Raw genomic sequence first — 22,940 nt, 5'->3', positions numbered from 1 at the left:
AGATCATTTTTTTATCTTTCTCTATAAATCTCCTTTCCAATAAAAATACATAAATCTTTTAAAGATTTATGTATTTTTATTGGAAAGTCAGATATACAGCGAGGAGGAGAGACAGAAAGGAAGATCTTCCGACTGATGATTCACTCCCCAAGTGGCCACAACGACTGGAGCTGAGTCAATCCGAAGTCAGGAGCCAGGAGCTTCTTCTGGGTCTCCCACGCGGGTGCAGGGTCCCAAATCTTTGGGCCGTCCTTGACTGCTTTCCCATTAGCAGGGAGCTGTATGGGAAGCAGGGCCGCTGGGATTAGAGCCGGCGCCCATATGGGATCCGGGGAGTGCAAGACAAGGACTTTAACCACTATGCTATCGCACTGGGCCTGAAAATGTATAAATCTTTTGAAAAATGCAATGTCTTTTACTTCTGCAACATTGCCTGGTGCATAATACATACTCAGCAAGTATTTGTTAATTAGTGGAAAATATAAATGAAAGAAAAAAAGGTTAAAGTTTACACAATTTCTGCCATCTTCACCATATATTGTGCATAACAGTAATTGTATATTTTTAAGTCACTAAAATGTTTTATTTTCAGGGTTAATTGGAATTCTTCAGAATGTCAGGTAAGTAGTTGTGAATTCATTTGGATATTTTTCATTGTAAAATGTGAATTGTTTTAGCTATTTACTTAAAAAAGAAATTGTATTTGTTTGGGAGTTATTTTCCCTTTGGACAATATAAATATCAATGTGGGCGAATATGTGAAGAAGCGTACACATTTATACACAAGGACATTTTTATCTGTCCTGATCAGAGAACAATTTATAGGCGACTTGCACTGGCACAAATGTGTGAGGAGTTCTTTAAAGCATGTAGGGAGAAACAGGGAAAGAGAAGAAGAATAGGAGAAGCATTCTGCAAATGGAGTGGTAGTGCTAAGTAACAGTACGTAGTTACTTGGGTAGTACTTACTACTCAGCACTAAGTCCTAAACCGTGGTCTGATGAAGGAGAGCTGAAGCTGAATCTTACGTTTTCTAGTAATTTAAAGAGAAACATAATTATGGAATTTGCGTTTTCAATGAGATGAATCAACCAGAGCTTTCCCATGTGTCTGGAGGGGCACTTCTATAATCTTAACAAAAGGACAAGATACAACATGTCTGAGAACTCCAGCGAGCCCTGCCAGGCCTGCGTTCTGAAGGCACCTGCCCCCACCTGCCAAAGGTCCCCACATCTGCCAGAAGCAGCTCCCCAGAGGCCAACACTTCAACTCATGTGCTTTTGTGGGTTATCCAGTAATGTCCAAACCATAGCACCTGCTCTGAAGCGGTCGCTGTGATCCAGGTCACTCTTAGAAAGTATTTATTGAAAATGATTGTCACCTGCAGGTATAGACTGACCTCTTAGTAATAGCATCACATATAATACGTACCCCTATTTTTTAAATCACTAAGTACAATGTTATATTTTGAATGTATTTAGATACCATTTTCTAAAATGGATTAGGAAAATAAGTCAAATTCCTTTCTTCTTCATAGATCTGTCTTTTCCATGTTGTACTGATATAATAGGAAACAAAAAAAAAAAAAACCCTGCTACTTACTCAAGAAATTTACAACGTAGTTAGGACTGACCATCAGGTCAGCTGAACAAGTCTCTGCTTTGCCGACAAGCAAGTATAATTCTTTAGTTTTATTGTTTTAACTCTATGTTCAGCCTGAAAATATATACAATTTAATAAGAGTGTTAGTCACATGATGAATTATGCTTTTGTATGAAATATGAGTATATTCATCTTGACTTTATTCTTTGATGCACAGCAAGTTAAAATCTATTACACTGTGATCCTGTCCCCTTCTTTCCCCTCGACAACGGGCAGATGCTACAGCACCTGAGCAGCCTGCAGGTGAAGTGGAGGGTCAAGTCACATCGCCAGATCCAAGGCCACCTTCGCCTCCTGACTACAGTTCTCATTTTGTACCAGGTTGGTTAAAACTCAGAGAATATCTTTTTTCCCTCAAGAAAGCCATATCAATAGTTAACGTTGCTTTTTAAGCTAACCTAATGAGCTGAATAATCATTGCAAGTATAATGCGACCAGATTCTAAGCAGTCTACGGCAATGAGAGCGCATCCCTGTTTTCCTGCAGTAACGAAAGTCTGTGTACACACTGATGCTCTCTGCGCTCCGGGCAGACACAGGAGGGGCAGGCTGTAATGCTGCTGAGACGGTGCCTGTCAAGCATCTGAGAAAAGCCTGGCTGAGGAAGTCAAATGGGGCAGTTAGCAAAACAATCTGGTAGTCAAAGAAAGAGGAGAAAATGTATCTTGCAGAAGGAACCACATGTCTCCAATCATTTGATCACAAAGGTCTGACATGCAACCCACATGGGAAAATGTTGAAACATCACGGAGAATGGAAGTGAACGCCGTTGCATGCTGCTGAGGGAGCTTGGCTTTCTGCTGGAAATTTCTAAAAGTCTGCAGAAACCGCTGGTGGTGACTCAGATCAGTAGATACTAACACTCCGCTCCTGTAAATTTCTTTTTAGGGAAAAAATTGTACAGTGCACAAAATTTTTAAAATTAAAATTACACTTGACTTTAACCAAGAAAATATTCTAATCGGAGTTGTACATTTTAATGACAGAAAAACAAAACTTACAACAATGTTTCCTTAAATATGTACTGAAGGATATTTTAGAGGTGGAAGATACTGTATTAAGTTCTGGAAACCTGTCTACAGGTTTAAAAAAGAAAAAAAGCTTTTACTCTGAACATGTGGCCCATGGACTTCAGTCTCTTCCCCTACAGTGTGAAAATAGCAGGCTTCGGGTCCAGGGCAGTAGCCTAGCGGCTAAAGTCCTCCCCTTGCATGCGCTGGGATCCCATATGGGCACCAGTTCTAATCCCAGCCACCCTGCTTCCCATCCAGCTCCCTGCTTGTGGCCTGGGAAAGCAGCCGAGGACGGCCCAAAGCCTTGGGACCTGGCACCCTCATGGGAGACCCAGAAGAGGCTCCTGGTTCCTGGCTTCAGATCAGCGCAGTTTTAACCATTGAGGCCACTTGGGGAGTGAACCAGAGGATGGAAGATCTTCCTCTTTGTCTCTCCTGTTCTCTGTAGATCTGGGTTTCCAATAGAAAGAAAATAAATCTTTCAAAAAAAATAGCAGGATTCTTTTCCCCTTTTCCACTTTGTAAGAATGATTTTCAGGTAAGAGATATTATAGCTCTACTGGTTCAATGTTTTCTAAATCAAAGGTAGTAACAATCCAAATTATTGTTTTGTATCTAAATATTTCTCTGTTTTTCTGCATGACTGTCAGCATAATCACAATCAATCAACCAACTGGTATCCAAAAATCTATATTCCTTTTAAATAGGAAACCCACCATTTTTAAGGAGCAAGCACTAGTTGTAAATCATATTCTACTTCTTTGGCAAATTATTTGTTCTGTATGTCAGAAAATTAGCAAAAGGGGAAACATCTTTCAGATCGACTGTTTAAAAATGCAGTGCAGAACATTAATTTTTACTTATGAAATATAGAAAAGCTTCAGTGTGATTGCCACCTAGTGGCTGGATTATCCACATAGGATAACTGTTCCAGTAATTCACATTAAGAAATTGAAAATATTCACCATGGAATATTTTATTTTAATTAACTTATTTCTTTTTTTTAAAGAGTTATTTTTATTGGACAGTCAAATATCCAGAGAGGAGGAGATACAGAGAGGAAGATCCTTCGAGTCACTCCCCAAGCAGCCGCAATGGCTGGAGCTGAGCCCAAATGGGATCCTAGCGTGTGCAAGGCTAGGACTTTAGCCACTAGGCTATCGAGTGGGGCCTTAATTAACTTATTTCTGTTCAATTACAATTTCATTAGAATAATTGTACTGAATTTGTTCACACTGAAAACGACTCTGCATTACTTGTGTTTAGAAGACTAGTTACTAAAGACATCGTCATTAGAGGCCATCTATTTAAAAAGCAACTGACATGGTTTCTTGAAATTCAAAAGAAATGGAATGTCTAAAAATAGCTGACTGAAATAACTAAGACAACTCACGTTTCGAGGTGACGTCTTGCTTATGCTCCCAATGTAAGGCAGGTGCTCCAGTAGACAGCTCTTAACTGTGAGATAACTCAGTTACAGTGTCAAGTGTGGCTTTTGTCTTCTCTTTTCCTGTGGAACTTTCCAGAACCGTAAACTGCAACTTCAAAACCCGGAAGGGAGATGATATTCCAGTTTCCAACATATTATTTGAGCAACTTTCTCTCCTCTTAAATAACTCTAGACAGCATGTACACATAAATATCTAAATGAAAATCATTCTAAAATTTGTGTATAGTTTTCTTTTCCATCTGTTATTATTACTATCATTATTATTTTATGAGGCAGTTGCATAGACCCTGGGGTTTCCCTTCCTCCCTCCATCCCCTAACCCGACTGATTTTCCCTATATTATTAAAATAGCATAGTTCTTCATGAACAGTCATAAGTCCATAATGACGAAGAGCCCAGCATCCTACTGTTAAGGTATATTTACCAGTTTCATTGGGAGTCCATTTTTTGATCTGGCAATACAAATGCTTGCTGCATTGTATCCTCACATCTGGATATGACAGTCTCTATTACACAGTTACTATCTATCCCCTTAAATGAAAAACCACGATACAAAATCAACAACAGGAAGAAAAATAGAAATCTACAACACCGTGAAATTAAACAACATGCTACTGAATGACTAATGTGTCGCTAAAGAAATGAGAAGAAAATCAAGAACCTTCTTGAAAATTATGCTAATGTGTAATACTTGTCAGGGAACAATATAATGAGAAAAAATGTTTTAAAGAAATGAAACTAAAAGCTAAAACGTCAAAATCCATGAGATATAGTTTCTGTTGATCTTTGTTGTTGAGAAATGTGTCCTGTAGGCAACAAATTGATGTGGTTTTATTTTCTAATCCATTCTCTAATGTATAATGTTTCATGGGTTTAAGCCATTCACACTCAGTGTTAATAAGAAAGAGTGGGGGCCCAGTGTGATAGCATAGTGGTTAAAGTCCTCATCTTGCAAGCCCGAGATCCCATATGGGAGCCGCTTCTAATCCCAGCAGCCCCACTTCCCATACAGCTCCCTGCTTGTGGCCTGGGAAAGCAGTCGAGGACGGCCCAAAGATTTGAGATACTGCACCCATGCGGGAGACCTGGAAGAGGTTCCTGGCTCCTGGCTTCAGATGGTCTCAGCTCCAGTTGTTGCGGCCGCTTGGGGAGTGAACCATCAGATGGAAGATCTTCCTCTCTGTCTTTCCTCCTCTCTGTATATCTGACTTTCCAATAAAAATAAATATTTAAAAAAATGAATGTAGGGCCCAGCGGTAAGGCCTAGTGGCTAAAGTCCTTGCCTTGAACGCGCCGGGATCCCATATGGACGCCTGTTCTAATCCCGGCAGCTCCACTTCCCATTCAGCTCCTGCTTGTGGCCTGGGAAAGCAGTTGAGGACGGCCCAAAGCTTTGGGACCCTGCACCCGCGTGGGAGACCAGGAAGAGATTCCTGGTTCCTGGCTTCGGATCGGCGCAGCACCGGCTGTTGTGCTCACTTGGGGAGTGAATCATCAGACGGAAGATCTTCCTCTCTGTCTCTCCTCCTCTCTGTATATCCGACTTTGTAATAAAAATAAATAAATCTTTATTAAAAAAATGAATGTGTGGTAATTCGATCCTGTCATTTTAACAATGGGTTGTTCATCTTTAGTTTTCTGTTGTTATTTTCCTGGGATGTTCTTCACATTTGTCTTTGGTTTTGGAGGATGCTATTCCTTTTTCCTGTGAAGACAACATGTTCAAGTATCATTTGTCGGGCAGATTTGAAAGAGGCATATTCTCTGAACTTTTCTTTATTAGGAAGATCTTATTTCATTGTAAAACACAAAGGAAAACTTTGCTGGGTATGTTATTCTCAGTTGACATTTTTTTTTGCTTTTGGAATATGAAATATGTCGCTCCATTCTCTTCTGGCCTGTAGAGTTTCCTGTGAGAGGTCTCCCGTGAGTCTGATTGCCATTGCTCCATATGTCAATTGATTTTTTTCACTATACATTTAAGAATCTTTTCCTTATGTTCAACTTAATTATCAGAGAGCTTAATTATCACGTGTCATGGTAAAGTTCGTTTTGGTCAACCCTGGTGGGAGTTCTGTGCCCCTTCTGGATGTTGTTTCCCAATTCTTTTTCCAGATTAGGGAAATTTTCCTTTATTATTTCATTAAATACAGTTTTAAACCCAGCTTCCCTTTCTGTACCTTATAGGACTCCCTTAACTCTAATATTTGGCCTTTAATAGTGTCTCTTAATTCTTGAATACTTTTTTAGTTTGACCCAGCTCTGCTTCCAGCTTTGTAATTGTTTCCCAATTGTGACGTGAAATATCTTCCAATTCTGAGATTCTTTCTTCTGCCTCCTTTATTCTATTGTTGAGACTTTCCACTGAATTTTTAATTTGCTCTAATGCATCCTTCATTTCCAGTAACTCAGCCTGATTTTATTTCAGTGTTGCTGTTTTCTCTGAGGCATTCTCTTTAAATTCCCTGAACTCCTGAATTGTTGATAAGAAGTTTTATAATGAGTTTTCTGAATTCTGTATCCCCCATTTTCTCAATGCATTCCTTAGTTAAACTCTGAGGTTGGCAAAGGCTTTGGCTCCTTTGCAGGGGAATCTTGGGTAATATTCATTGTGCTGAGCTGATCCAAAGCCAAGAACTGGAAGCTTATTCTGGATCTCCCACATTGTGTAGGGTCCCAAGGCTTTGGGCCATCCTGGATGGCTTTCCCAGGCCACAAGCAGGGAGCTGGATGGGAAGTGGAGCAGCTGGAACACGAACTGGTGTGCATATGGTATTCTGATGCTTGCAAGACAAGGATTTAGCCACTGAGACATCGTGCCAGGCCCTCAGTGCTTTTAAATAATTCTTTTTTTTTTTTCTGAGTAGTAAATGTCAATAGTGGTCTTATTATAGTCCAATAAGCCATGTTGTAAACATATATGATATCATATCTGATACCACTTATAGAATATAGGCAGAATAAATTTCATATCATTCTTGAGAGCCCTGGGATTTTTGGAATGGTGAAAGGGTGTTGGCTTCAACTTAAAACAAACTTCTGCTTTAGCCTATAACCAGAGTCTCAGCCTGTTCTTTAAAGTTTTGAAGATGGATTCATCTCTATTGCTATAACTGTGTTCAGCCTACATTGAAAAAATATTTTGTGCAATGTAGCCACACTCAGCAACTGTGTTTGCTGGGCCTTCTGGCTAGCTTGTTGCCAACACCTACATCAGCACTTGCTGTATTATCTTACACTAGTATGACATGTAATGGACTTACTTGCTTAAACCCAGGAAAGTGTGCTGCCAGCTTGGAACTTTGTTTTGCTGATTCCTCACCTGTTTCAGTCCTCACACTGTAAGAGATGTAGGCCCTTGCTCTGAAGTAGGCTTTGGCATAAGGAATTACAGATGGTTTGATCTTTTAACCAAATTATGAAAGCAATATCATTGCTTGGCATTGTTACCGTTTATCTTAGCATGTGCAGATTTACTGTAGCAGAACTCTAATTTCCCTCAAGAATTTTTCATTTGCATTTGTAGCTTTGCTGTTTGGCACAAGACAGCTTTGGGCCTATCTCAGCTTCAGCATGCCTTACTTCTTAAACTTAATCATTCTTAGCTTTTAATTTAAGGCAGGGGTGGGCCACATTAGGCCTGTGGGCGGTGTAAGAGCCACAAAATCATTTGTTCTGGCTCTGCAAAGGCAACCACAGGCAGGATTCAAAGTTAAACAAATATATAGCAGGCTAATTTTGAAGTTGGTAATTTCTTATGGTCTTTGAATGATGTTGTAAATTTTCAAATGGCTTTCAGCAGAAAATAGATTTCCCACTCCTGATTAAAGTAGAATGTATACGACTCTTCATTTGAACACTTATAGAGACCATTATAGAATTATTAACTGCCTTGATTTAAATATTGTTCTATCTTAGGGAACATAGGGTTCAGAGGAAAGGCAGAGTCCTGAAGGAACAGATGCCAGTGTAGCAGTCAGAATGAACACAACAGTTATCAATTAAGTTCACAATTTAATAAGGATATAATCCATGGCATCACAAACAATTACAAGAGCAATATCAAACAGCACTGATCACAGGTTACCATAACAGAGACAATAATAATAATGAGGACATTAGGAATACTGTGAGAATCAACAACATGTGATACAGACACTCTGAGCACTTGCTGTTGGGAAGATAGAGCAAATAGGGTTGCCCTACATCTTCTTTTTAAAAATAATCTGCAAACTGCAATGAAGCAAAGTGTAATAAAATTAAGCTTGTCTCAAAACTTAGTTATTTTTATCAAGGACACTATCAAGTAAAAGAAAAAGCAGCTTACAAAATGAGACCGAATGCTTATGAAATAATTGTCTGACAAGGTAGTTTTATTTTGAATATCCCCTCTCAATGCAACAGCATAAAAGGCGAATTTATTTGACAACAGACAAAGTATTCAAATGGATATTTCGCCAAAGAATATGTGCAGATAACCAAGAACGTGAAAAGGTGCTGAACATCAATAATCTTCAGTGAAACAGAATTAAAGTCATAGTAATACATCACTTTCAACCCATTGACTTAATTAAAATGAAAATCAAACAAGAAGCAAGCACTGGATGTAGAGGAGTAGGACGCTTACACACACTACAGACAGGAATGGAAAATAGGGAAGTCACTTGGAAACGCAGTCTGTTAGTTCCTCAGAATGCTCAATCCCAAGCCAAGTTCACTCATAAGAAGAGAATGGAAAGTATGTACGCACACAAAAGTTGCACATGGATCATTGCAGAAGTATTTGCAATAGGCCAAAGTGAGGACAACCCAAATGCCAGTCACTAATTAGAGTGCATAGAAGGCAAGGCATCTGGAAAAAATATTAAGATGCTACATGGAATGCCCACATTCCATATTGGAGTGCCTTTGTTGAGTTCCAGCCCTGTGGTGCGTATCTTGGAGGAAGGAGATGACAGATGAAGGAGCGGGCCCTGCCATCCACATGGGACACATAGATTTGCTTCTTGCCTGTGGGTGTCAGCTTGGCCTTGCCCTGGTTGTGTAGGTGTTTGAAGAGTTGGATGAGTGTAGGCTTTCTCTGTCTCTCTGCCTTCATGTCTCTGCCTTTGTATTTTGCTTTTTGTCTCTGTACCTTTCCAATAAACAAATCAATAGATGCAAATTTAACAAAATAAATAATACCTAGAGTGTTCCTATACACATATAATAAAATATTAGTAATAAAAATAAATGAAGTATCGATGCATACTATAATGTGGATAAATACAGAAGGCATGCTGATTGAAAGGAACTGGCCATACAACACGATTTATTTCAGTTACATGAAATGTCCACTTTAAGCAAAGCTGCAAGGACAGTGGTTTCTGGCAACTCTGGGAAGCAGGATATGAATGTGTCCTTTCTGGAGTAATGAAACTTCCAGAATTTCAATAATACTTTTGCTTGTACAACTTTGTGTATATATTCTAAAAGCCACTGAATTGCATATTTAAAAAAAATCAGTAAAAGGAGATCTTACCACATTTTGCTGCATGGTTTCTCACGCAGTAGATCTGCTTGGAGTCCAGATACCTGCAGCTTTATGAACAACTTCCTGATTACTTTAAAACACCTGCCATGCTGAGCTGTAATTTAAGACTATATTGACATTTTTTTCTAAATTTACTAGCAAATTTAAATTTTTCCTTTTGAAAATGTAGAAAATCTCATTTTATATTTTTAAATTCCTTCATGTCCAACCACCAAGGATTCATCGCATTTTAAAGGTCAGATCCCATCTAGGGCATTCTGACAATACCAAGTTGACTTTTTAATTTTAACTGAAATACATTAATATTAAAATCTTAACACAAAATAGCTTATGTAATCATGTAATTTGTTTTTAACACAAGAATTCCCATAAGACCTTGTTTTATAAAATGTTTTGAAGAAGGAAGTCTTTATCTAGGTGTGATGTTCTTGGCAGCTCAGAAAAAAAGGCTTGTGGGTTGCTTCTGGCTCTTGCATTCACAGAAATTCAACTGAAAGATGAGTTCTATGAACTGGACGTTTATACAGCTCCCCTCCCACCATCCACCACTCCACAAATCCAATTCATTAAACTTTAATTCTCCACATGACATTATTCATAGATGAGGATTTCAGAAGCATTTAGGTCATGAGAGTGAGCCCTTCATCTCTCTTCATGAGATTAGTGCCCTTAAAGGAGACAGGTGCCAGGGGTCATTTCTGTCTAGCCAGTGAGGACATAGGAAGAGGGTGGCTATTTCCAAATCAAGACCAAGGTTCTCATCACACATAACCATGCCAAGCACTTGAATTTGTGCTACCCAGTCCCCAGAATTGGGAGAACGAATACTTGTTTAAACAACTACAGTCTGGGACTTTTGTCTTATCGGTTCTAATTATTAAGACAATAAACTTAAGAAATGTAATATCCAAGATATTGGCTGGAACAAGAGTGTGAAAACTAGATTATGAAGATAGAAACGTGTGACGGAATCAAAGACAACCCAACAGAGGAGGTAATGTGAGCTTACAATGTTGTGACCTTAAGCAACAGCAAGAATGAAGATAACAGAACTCTACAATGGGAATTCTGTGCTAAGCCTTGTGATAATTTTACTGCAATCTAATAAAATGTTATTGCCAAAGGAGGGATCTCATGCATGAAGAGGTCAGCATGTAACCTAGTGCCACAACTTTATTTCTGCATCTATCAGAAAGAAAAAACTGTCTCACAAGGGTTAAGAAGACAATGAAGGTATATGTACAACTTTCACTTAGTACATTGCTGTGACACGATACACAGATAACAGAACAGTGTATTCTGCTCAAGTGTGTGTCAATAAGGTCTAGTTCACCTCCATGTAAAGCTCATGTTATCTTTCAGTATTTTACAGTGATAATAATGTTCAACACTTTGACTTGTTTTGAACACAGGTCCCTCAGGAACAGCTGTCCCTCCACCTATAGCCAACCCAGCAGGCTTGCCAATAGGATATTATGCTACTCAGAATCCCGGTACCTTCCCCTTGTACCAGCCCATCGGTACTACCCAACTTATCCAGTCTCAGCCTGGCAAATACCCTACACTGAATCAGCATGCTGCAGTAACCTGGATGCCAGTACCAGCTCCTATACCAAACTGCCCTGCAGGCCTGGAATACTTAGCTCAGGTATGCCATACATTTACGGATTATTTTATGTGAAGAATGACCATGGGATCTCAGAGAAGACAAAGACTGAGTAGAGTAAACAAAGAGATGGGGCAATGATGGCAGGATGCCCAGTTTGTTAGGCTACAGGAATTGTGGTACTAATTTCCAAAACGTGAAGAGGGGTGGCTTTGTGTAATGAATATAATTTTCATGAAGGACTGTTGTTGAGTTTTATGACATTCAGGATATATTCTTGATGGAAATAGAAAAGCAGGAATAGTGACAGCGGTAGGAAAAAGCAGTCATGGAGGCCGACTTCTTGCAAGGAAAGAGTTAGCATCAAGGAAATCAACAACAACAAATTACAGAGCATTAGACAGAGGGTGGGTTAAAGACAGTTTTAGCCCACTTCCATCCTCATCTCCCCAAATGGTCACTGTCCGCTTCTGTCAATCCCCAAAATATACAGTAAAATTGAAAACAATAGGCCTAAGAAGAATTCTCTTTCAAGCCAAGTTCCAGAGACTCCTTGACAAAACACGAATTTCTATCTGCAAAGACATTCTGATGTAAAAACTGGGGTGAGGCGCAAAGTTGTCTTTTGCAAATAATATTATTTTAAAATCCATTTCAGAAACTTAAAAAAACTGTTTAATGAAAATAGTACAAATTGTGGTAGAAATCCCTTTCTTGATCTTGTTTTGCCTCTGAAAGCAGGATGCATTGGCAAGCATTATATGCTACCAGAAGTTTAACCAAAGAGGTTAAGAACATCATTGTCTCACATTGGAGTACCTGGCTTCTCTGCTCTAACACTTGAGTGCCTCATATTGTAAGCCCTTAAAGACCAGAAAGATTGCCTAAATAACTAGGGCTTTTTCCTGAGAGGGAGACCTGACTTACACCTCTGGTTTCTCACTCCTGTCTCTGTCTCTTTCTGTGTCTCTCCCTCACTCCACCTGCAAGTGTTTGAGCAGTGTGAACTGGAGCGTGGAAAAGCTCTCACTCGTAGCTCTCTCTGCCACTTACTCTTTCTCACTCTACATTTCAAATGTAAATTTTAAAAAAGGAATAAAAACCATCATCAACAGAACGTCCCACTTCATGTGTCTCTGCAGGTAGTTGAGTATTCCATGGAGTGGACTTACTTCTCATTCAGTTGTATGTATTGATAGGGAGGGGCTTTGTTAGTTTTATGCCTTGAAACTCATTGGCATGATACTACAGTGTTTATGTGTGAAATACTATTCAAGGAATCTTCAAAAGGTTTGTAGAAATGTGCATTACTTCACAATTTCATTTCTTCCACAAAACGTTTGAAGCACCTTAACCTGTTTGGTTAGAAAAAAAAAAAAAAAAAAGACTTGGGAACTACTGTTCTGGTATGGCAGGTGAAGCCGCTGTCTGTGACATCTGCATCCATCTTGGTACCCGTCCATGCCCTGAAAACTTCATTTGTGATCCCGATCTTTACTAACACCCAGAAAAAGGCCGCACAAATCACTGAAGTGTTTGAGCTCTGCACCACTATGTGAGGACCAGATGCAGCTGCTGTCACGTAGCTATGTCAGTCACTTTGGGGAATGAACCAGCAGAGGAAAGGTGTGTGTGTGTGTGTGTGTGTGTGTGTGTGTACCTGTGTTGCTCAGTAACTCTCTTATTCAGAATAAACACTTTTAAAAAAGAAAACCTTGGGTTTTTGCATTAGGCAAACGCTTTAAAATACCACAATAAACTCCCACATTATTTGGCAGGCTTGCAGATATTTAGAATGCATAAAATTTAGAAAAGTTTCCTTATGTACTTGAGAAATTGAGAAATCAATTTAATATTCTCAGGAATCATTTCTCTTTTAAAGATGTGTACCGCATTTATGTAAGCAATTTAAAGCTGTTCTTCAATTCCTCCTATAATGGTGGTTGAACTTGAATTAACACACTTAGTTCTATTTTCCCTTTCAATAACATTTTTAATTAAAATGATGAGGAAAACTAATAAATCACATATTTGCAGTTAAAAAAAATCTAACTCCAGAAAGGTTTATTTGTTTGAAAAGCAGAGCAACAGAGAGATCTTATATCTGCTGGTTCACTGCCCAAATGGCCACAGGAATGGGAAAAGGACCAAGCCAAAGACAAGAGTTGCACCTGTGACTTACACGTGGCTGGCAGGAGCCCAAGTAATTGTGCCATTATCCATTGTATTCCCAAGCACATTAAGAGAAGCTTAGTCTCAAACAGAGCAGCCAAGATTTCAAAGAGCATTTTAATATGGGATGCGGGTATCCTAGCAACAGCTGAATCTACTGAACCACTTGCCAGTGCCCAAAACGGTACCCCTGCTAAGTCTAAAACTTCAGTAACTTTCCTAACCTCTTGGACTTCACATTATCATCATGTAGTTTCCATCAGTGGTGTTTTATAGAAGAATGAAATGCAAACTCCAAGAGGTTAAGAATATCATGTTTTAGTAGCCAATTTTGATAATTTGTAAGACATTTTTGACTTCTACCCTAATTGTACTTTCATATAGGAATGTTTGTAAGCATAGATGGTGTCCTTCTATACCATCCTGTAATTAATAATGGCACAAAACATTCATGTTCAGATATTCTAAAAGTCTATTCATTCCCTCACGCACATATTTAAATGAATGCATTCAATGAGTATTTGGTGAAGTACGGCATTTTCGGGCCATGTTGTGGGCTCAAGGTTTTGGAATATTCTAAGAATTTAGAGTTACATAGAATTGATCAGTTTGGCCTAAAGGAGATTGCTTCTCTTCAGATAGAGTGTTCCAGAACAGATAATTGCTCCATCAAACTATTTCCAGAGTGATTCTGAAATTAAGGTACAGATTTCTCTATAGGGGTCCTAATCTCCCCTTTCCCTGGGTTGCTTTCTAAGAATGTTCTCTCCCCTCCTAATACTGTTCATGTGATTTCTGCCCCCTTTAGTAACTGTCCTTATTCAAGTGTGGGTACAAGTCTATAGATTGACTTCTCCCAGAGGTTACTGTTAAGTGATTTAAAATGGACCACTCCATGCAAGCTACCCCATCTGATCTGCTGTCCCAACTTATCGAAAGAATTGCTTTCTGAGTGGCCTTTTTCTGTTTACTCATGCTGAACTTCCTAAACATCTTCAGCCTGTGGCTTTCATGTCAGAGAGATTTGTCACTAAGGAATCATCTAGAAAAAAAAATCTATATAACGCCATTTCTTTGAGAGGCTGTTATCATAGTAATAGATGTTTTGCTATACCAGGCATCTGGTTATTATTTAGTTAGTTTACTTATTTGAAAAATAGCCAGATAAAGACAGAAAGATAAATCTCCCACTCACTAGCTCAATTCTGCAATGGCTGATGCAGCCTGAGCTGCACGAGGTCAAAGCCAGGAGCCAGGAACCCAACACTGGCATCCTACATGTGCAGATGAGAACCTGTCGGCTGAGCCATCACTGTCAGCCTATCAGGGTAGGCACTGGCAGGAAGCGGGAGTCAGAAGCAGAGCTGGGAATCAAGCCCAGGTAGCTCTGATATGGACTGCAGGATTTTCAAGTGATGTCTCAGTCGCTATGCAAAATACTTGCCCATTTTGGTTTTGCTTTTAAGTACCACATGAGGAAAATGTTATTCTTTTTTTTTTTAATTTATTTTATTGTATTGTTGTTGACAATGTTTACATAGTTAATTATGGTTTTAAAAAAAAAGGTTCAGGGGGTATAGGGAAGTGGGTAATACTATTACGTCCATATTGTTTCCATCATGTATCGGAGGTAAAAGGGAATATTGAGGGAGAAGCCCCACCCGGTTTCCCTCCCACCCCAAGTCCCGGATGTGGGGCATGGAAAGTGTTATTCTTGACTGAATAAGTCCACTGTCACCCATATGATCAGATGTAAATTACCTAATTTCTTTTGATAACTGTTCTGTTCAGTTTCAAAAATGTGTTTTGGTATCAAGGGATATGTTTTAATACCTGCTACATCCGTTCATTTTCTAATTGCTAATTTCTTTGCTCTTTCTCAACAGCTGGACAATATACACGTTCTTCAACATTTTGAGCCTCTGGAAAGTATGTATGACTTTTTAGTATTCAGTATTCTAATCAGATGGTTATTTTTAGTATTCAATATCTAATTCTTTTATGTCATTTTAGCAGTTCAACAAGAAAATCTTTCGTAATATTTTAAGGAATAAATGATATTATTTTAAATATTTGTGTACATATTTTTCATTTACTTGTCAGTTCCTATACTTCAAAAGGACGTTCATTTTGTCTAATCGGCGTTCCCCATGCCCATTCTTTCTCCTTGTATGCACCTTTCCTGCACCAGGCAAGGGAGTGAAGAGGTCAATGACTTAGCATGGGCACTACACTAGCTCACACAGGGCAGGGCTGAATTTGAACCTAGCGCTGCTTAATTCTGCTTCAGTGCCCTTGCTTTGGAAGGAAAAAAGAACTGATCATGCTTACAATGATGCCTGTCCGTATTATATCTTTATAAGATTACTGAGTCTCACTGTACGTGTTTGTCTCGCCAACACATATGGCCTTTCACTGTCCTTGGTTAATCTTCTTACTTGAAATTAGTGTGGAAATTAGTCATTCTGGTATATTCTTTGAGATGATCAATCTATGGTCCAATGTATAATTATACTTTAATGGTTTTATAATTGTTCCAAATTTAGATACTCCAGTAAGAAGTGTCTCAGTCTTTGCTTTTATATGGAAGAGTTTTAAATATCACTTCACACTCAACTTCTTTAGAGAAATGTTTTAAATATTCAGAATTACTTAAAATTTACAGAATGGTTATTTTTAATGCTCTAGTCAGTTGTATGTTTTCACTTGAGATGTCTTAAACTCCTAATAACCAAAGACTTGTAAATGTTTATTTAAATTGACTCTAACTCAAGATGGTTTTCTTTTTCAGTGAGAACACATTTTGAAACTATTAATAGCTATGATATTAAAAACAACTCCAACCAGATGGTTTACTTCGTGACTGAAGACACCGATGATTATGCCAGGAATTCTTATCGTACACTAAGGCCCTTTGTCCTTCGGGTCACTGACTGTATGGGACGAGAAATTATGACAATGCAGAGGCCTTTCAGATGCACCTGCTGCTGCTTCTGCTGCCCCTCAGCTAGGCAAGAGGTCAGACACTGGAAGTCTAACCTGCTGTTTTCTTCTTGATCCAACTTTTCAAGCATGGTTGTACTCCTTCCAAACCTTACAGGGGAGCATTTCCAGGCTCTTTCAGTCAGAGCAAAACATGATGTTTTTCAAGGGGAAGTTGGTGGGTCGAGCATTTTAGGGTTATTTAGACAATGATTGCAATTATGAGAGTTGTGTCTACTGATTAGGAATTTACCAAGACTGATGGAGTAGTCACCCAGGTTTTCCTGAAAGTACCTACACGTTACCACATAGGTGATGCTGAATCTAAACACATGCTTTCAGGTAGGGATGGTAATCTTAAAATACTTGTATAACACTATCCTTCCTACACCCTCTCAACCATCCTTCCTTTCGACAGATAGAGAGTGCTTCACAAAGGTTAAGAGCTTGATGAGACTGGCGCATTTGGCAGAAGCCAGAGCTGGAACTAGACTATAGATGTGCCAAATTATAGTTGAATTGCTTTTTTATTACCTCTGAAGTTCTAAGAAAATATCTGTTACAGGGGAAAAAGAAGCTAATCAGAGTTTGAATTTTAGATACAAAACTTATATGGGACATGGTCCTTATCCTCCTTGAGCCTCAGTATTCTGAATTATAAATTGCGTACACTGGTACCACATAGGATTACTGGGACAGGTGGACGCTGTGCTATGGGCCAGTGTTTGCTAAACTGTAGTTACAGACATCTCCCTACCTGAAATTTTTTTACCTGTAAAGTGGAAATATGAACAGTGCGTATCTCTCAGGAGAGTCTATTGTTTGGAAGTTAGAGAGCAAATATGTGCCTGACACACTATGTGTGTAGTATCTTATGAATAGTATTATGTTCAATGAATATGGTCTGCTGTCCTCAAATATCTTGCTGCTTTAGTTTTACTGTTTGCAATAACAAATGTATTTGAAGTAAACCTCAACCTCTTTGATCTTTTCAATATAATAGCCATTGTTCTTTAGATGTGTAACATAAATTTTTTTTTAAATGAAACCTATGAATGAGGCCCTCTGACAATACAGAAAGCTAGGAACAGTGCAAAGCAAATCAGCATCCCAAATTTGTCAAATTCATGCTTCTTTCATTCTTGTATTATTTCATTCTTATATTATCTTGTGCATGGTCTTTATTTAGTCACAATTCCTGTGTCTACCACCACTGAAAATCTTACTTTCTGTTTTACAATTTTAATTATGTTTAATGAAAGAGAGAAAGAGTGGCAGACAAAGCCGGCTTACAAATCCCCCCAGCAGTAAGGCCTGAGTCATGCCACAGCCGGGGTGCTGGAACTCAGTCTAGGTCTGTCAGGTAGGTGGCATGGATCCAGTCACTTGAGCCCCTCTCTGCTGCTTCCAAGAGTATGCTTCAGCAGAAAGCTGGACTAGGAAGTACATCTGGGATTCAAACCCAGGTATCCTGATTTAGGATGGGAGCACCCCAAGCAGTATCTTAACTGCTATGTTACATCCCATCCTTGAATCCTCTTTTATTAAGCCTTTTCACCCGTTTTATCCTGCCGCTGTCTTCATCCTTAGACCTTGGGAATAACTAACCTGTTCTCCATCTCTGTAATTTCGTAATTTCAATTTTTAATGATTGATTTATTTTCATTGGAAAGGCAGTTCTATAGAGAGAAGAAGAGACAGAAAGATCTTAGAAACTTTGAGCTGGGGCTCCTAGCTGTTTCATAGCAAGCAGTAATAATGCATGCTCTTTGTCCTTGACAGGAACAAGCGTCATGTCAGGTGGCTCGCTGATACAGAACCCTCAGAATGGAGCCAATAAAATGAGAGGATGACTCTCTCAACAGTCATTTCTCTAATCTGTGAATACATTAATTAAGAACACATCTAGTCTGTGTTTATGTAAGTCTGTGGCTTTGCAGCTTCCTAACCCTGATCACTCCTCTTGCAGCTGGAGGTGCAGTGTCCCCCTGGGGTCACCCTTGGCTTTGTCGCGGAACATTGGAATTTGTGCAGGGCGGTTTACAGCATCCAAAACGAGAGGAAAGAGAACTTACTGAAAGTGCGTGGGCCGTGCTCAACGTATGGCTGCGGTTCCGATTCTGTTTTTGAGGTGAGAATTAGAAACATTATTTACAGAGTCTTTCCTAACAGACTACGGAATGGTTTTATTTTAGGTGTTTTCTTTTTCACACGAATGAATAAAGTGGTAAAAGAAAAGAGCTGCCAAGTGGACGAGTTCCAGAATCTGAGCTCCTTTTTTATTATTTCAGTGCTGGACGAGGATCAAAAGAAACGATGTAACATTCTAAACTCTGAGAGCTGATGCTGTGAAACTGTAGGGTAAACCATATCTTGGAAGACCCACGTGCCGTATCCAAGTCCCTAGTTCAGTGTCCTGGCTACCCTGCTCTCAGTTCATCTTGAGCATTCAGGGAGGCAGCAGGTGTGGCTCAAGTGCTTGGGTTCTGGCTTCCACAAGCATCTAGGGGAGAGAACCCGTGACAAGTTGATGGAAGTCTCTCTCTCTCCAAATGCTTTCAATTATTGTATATAACTAATTAGTCATTTTTCCAAAGATAGGAATGTAGACTGTAGGTAACACAAGTGCTCAACATATCATAAGATGTATAGAGTGCTTTTTAAAAATAATTTATTATTTAAAAAAATAATGATTACATGGTTGCTTATTACGTGTATAAATTGTTTACTCAAAGTCTGTAGGCATTTTCAAGAAATAAGATCCCATTGACAGTGTAGATAAAACACATAATAGATTGTATTTTTAAATATTTTCTCAAGAAAAAGATTTGTTTTGCTTTGTCCCACAGTGACCGTAAAATTGTTATTTGTTACCTTATACATCTGACAATTGAGATTCCTAGTAACATTTCTCAGATTTCTGGAAAAGTGCTTGTGGAGTCCCTTGCAACTCGGCAGCTAACCATATACTAAAACTGCTCTTCCACATGAGAATTCCTGTGATACCTTTTAAATGTTTCTACATTTTTTATTTAGAATTGCTGTGTGATCCATCATTCCTTATTTAAGAAACTACTTTAGAAAACATAGAGAAGCCAATTGCTGCGGAGTCAGTGTGTTCTTATCCCCAGGTGACACTGGAAGTTAGTGCTTGGGGATCTTCCTCCGTGGCAGTTGTCTGTGTGCCCATATTAACTGCTGAAGCACTTTGCAACTCTGACATGTGCTGCAAGGCCTAGGTGGATTGATCCAGAACTTGCGGTATATAAAGTTTATGGTGCCACACCCCTCCTTATTCGTACAGGTTTCCCTGGATGGAAAATGACTTCTCAATTCCAAATTTCCACCCATTGCAACATGGAGAACTACACAAACAATGCAAATCATAGCTGCTCTGATAAATTCTTCTGAAATTCATTTGGAGATTAAAAAAGAGAGAGAGAACTACCCTAAGAACTGTAAGATATATCTCAGAACAGTTAGTAACCAGTTTCAAGGCCCTGACCGCTTCTTGGCGATAAAATCTTCATGTGAAGTTGTAATTTTCTGAGTTACGGGATGATGCTGTCTAGAGCAGTAGCTTAACTTGCTGCACCACCACCCTGTCTAATTATAGTCTTTCCTGCATTCTATGTGTGCTGTCTCAGTGCAAACAGCTGCGGCAGAGATGTCTAACTCATGTGCTTTAACACCTTTCACTTCTCGTGAGCATACATCCTTGCTATTCCAGGTTCAATCTCTTGACGGCGTGTCCAACATTGGCAATATCATCAGGAAGTGGAATGGTTTGTTATCTGCAATGGAGGATGCTGACCATTTTGACATTCACTTCCCACTGGACATGGATGTGAAGATGAAAGCCATGATTTTTGGAACCTGCTTCCTCATTGTAGGTCTTTGGTGTTTGGGTTTTCCTGAAAAGACTGTCTTTCTGACGACAAGAAGTGTAATGCCGTAGAAAATGGAATATGTTTTAAATCCAGGCCAAAGTCTGTCTGTGCCACTTACCAATGGCATGAATTGCAAAATCAAAATCAATATATTGTATTCATGATTATTAACAGTAACTATGTAAGTAAAGTACTGGAGAATGCCTGGAGATATTAAACATCCACTTTACCATCATTGAATATTATTTCACAATGATGTTTATTATTTTCATATTTGAAATATCCCATCTTCTGATTTTTAAATAAAATATAATAATTTTAAGGTTGATACTTTTTCTTCCATGCTCTGCCAGTTTGCTATGATATATCATCAGAGTTATTAAATTTTTCTTCCTTTTAATAATAAAATTTACTTCACTGTTACTCATTGGGAAACATATTGTTCACCAACACTTCTATGTAGTTGTTGTTATTTCTCACGTTAGATCTTCTTACTATTTATCAGATTGATTGATTTTTTTTTGCTGCACCAGGATATGCAGCTGATAAATTATGAATAATAATATTGTATGCATTACATAAAGTATCCCTGCCTCTGTAATCATTTAAATTATGTTCTTAATTTTAGGACTTCATGTACTTTGAAAGATCTCCGTCACAACATTCGTCAGCCTAGAGATGCACAGAGAATTATCATTTATTGGGTCTACAATCCATCTCAACCACTTGCAGTTGTATTTCTCAGCTTTGCTGTTTTATGTTAGCTTTGGCTGGTAGGCTGAGAACCTGTGCAACAGCGCAAGCAGAACGGTGTGTTTCCATTGTGCATCTGTCCACTGGAGACTAGGATTTCTTCCAGAAACCTGAGACCTATTAGCCAAGTGAGCAGACACAGAAAATGCTAGAAAGAGGAGGTGAGGGAAGATGAGCCAAAGCTCGGGGGTGGAACGTGGTGAAAGGATGGCTCTATCGGAACGCAGTCACAAGGGTTCTGTTTCTCTCCTGCGTCTATGCTTCTTCACCGATTCCTGTTACAGAAGACAGACTTGTATCCCGTGGACAACTGTGCTGCTCTCCATCTTTAAAACAGTGAGGAAAACACACAGAAATGAGATTTTTATTATCACAGAAAAAAATGTTACACACATGCATGTATTAAAATTTTATTCTGAGCACTTTATAGAAGTTTCTATGAGAAATTAGATTTTATAATAAAATAAAATATGTATTCTTTATTATTATAAAGTTTATATTTCCAAACGTATTTACTTATTTATTAGCATGGACAATCGGCAGCAGAATGCATGAAAAGGATGGATCAGATAATCATGAGAAGAGCTGAGATGTGCCACAGTCAATAAAGATCTCGAAGCAACTGGAAGATATCAGTGCCCTTCAAAGAAGCTTGCATTCAATACGTGGACACCTTTTCTGCATAACGTGTCTTGATCCCAGATGCCTGATGAATCCCATGTGTTTGGCCCAACCTTTACAGTCATCTATTAACTCTTTATCTGTCATTTGATTTGACAAAGAAAAGATCATTCTTCTAAATCACCATGCTGTTGAAACTGCAAGGAATGGAGCTATATATTTTGAAATACAACATGTGCGGAGTACTTTGTCACAGAGAAGGCTGTCAAATCTGACACTGCTTAGCAGTGCTTTGCTACTTTCCATTTCCATGACAGGTAACTTTGTATTTACACAAATAGAATAATAAAAAGTAGCAAACATGTTGCTTCTCTGCTATTTGCAGTTAATCAATACAAGATTCTAAAGGCACTGGAGAGTGCCAACATCATGCCGCAGCAGGGTGAGGTGACATGCGTGACACTGGCCACCCTGAAAGGGATGGCTTCGAGGCCCGTCTGCTCCTCTTCGACCATTCCTGGGAAAGCAACACCAGACAGCCCAAGTACTCATGCCTGCCGTCCACGGGATCGAAGACAGTGACTGATCTGCCTCTTTGGCCTAGCCCAGGCCGTTCTGTTGTAAACATTTGGGAAATGAACCAGAGGCTGAGAGAGCTCTCAGTCCCTCTCCTTTCGCTGTAACTTTGCACTCCAAATACACAAATCTTTACAATTGTGTTCATCTCTTTAATAAAAGTTTTTCTGTGAAGTTTTGTAATACTCTTTTTTACAAACTGATACTAGTTTTTTTATGTAAAAGTTGCTTGCTAGAATAATAATTGCCTAGCATTTCAAACATTAATAGCTAACTGTATTTCCTACATAAGCAATTTGACCTTTAATATAGAAAATCAGGCTCATGGCATTCAGAAGTTTTCTCCATGTAAACTTTTTCTTACTTGTTTGCATTATACATCATACTAAAATTTACGTGTATTTAATATAATAAATGGCATTTATGACGTCTGTTTAAACTTTTGGGGATAGTATCATGTATTTTTGAGTTATAATTTAACTTTCTTTAAAAATAATATGTGCATTTTGTATAATACAAATCATGTACTTCTAAATTTAATGATTTGTCCTTGTGTTTGATCAGGTAAACTAAAAAAATCATTGAAAACAAAGCTGCTTTCTGAAATTTGTGTATTTTATGCCTCCTTATAGAGTTTTTCATTTTCATTTTCAAATAAGTATCATATGGCTAATAGTAGAATG

At 38.7% G+C, this 22,940-nt stretch overlaps 1 protein-coding gene across 1 annotated transcript; it reads left to right on the top strand.

Annotated features, from left to right (window-relative positions):
* Positions 1–613: 613 nt before the first annotated feature.
* Positions 614–21,269, top strand: PLSCR4 (phospholipid scramblase 4). Its single transcript, XM_004597765.4, has 8 exons — positions 614–620; positions 1,879–1,983; positions 11,070–11,305; positions 15,322–15,364; positions 16,227–16,453; positions 18,387–18,548; positions 20,148–20,306; positions 20,936–21,269. Exons 1-8 carry the CDS (start codon positions 614–616, stop codon positions 20,981–20,983), a joined length of 987 nt encoding a protein of 328 aa, XP_004597822.2. The 3' UTR covers positions 20,984–21,269.
* Positions 21,270–22,940: the final 1,671 nt, after the last annotated feature.

Source organism: Ochotona princeps, chromosome 3 (assembly GCF_030435755.1).
Source record: "Ochotona princeps isolate mOchPri1 chromosome 3, mOchPri1.hap1, whole genome shotgun sequence".
In the NCBI taxonomy this organism is placed as follows: domain Eukaryota; kingdom Metazoa; phylum Chordata; class Mammalia; order Lagomorpha; family Ochotonidae; genus Ochotona; species Ochotona princeps.
This window is presented reverse-complemented; position numbering and strand designations above follow the sequence as displayed.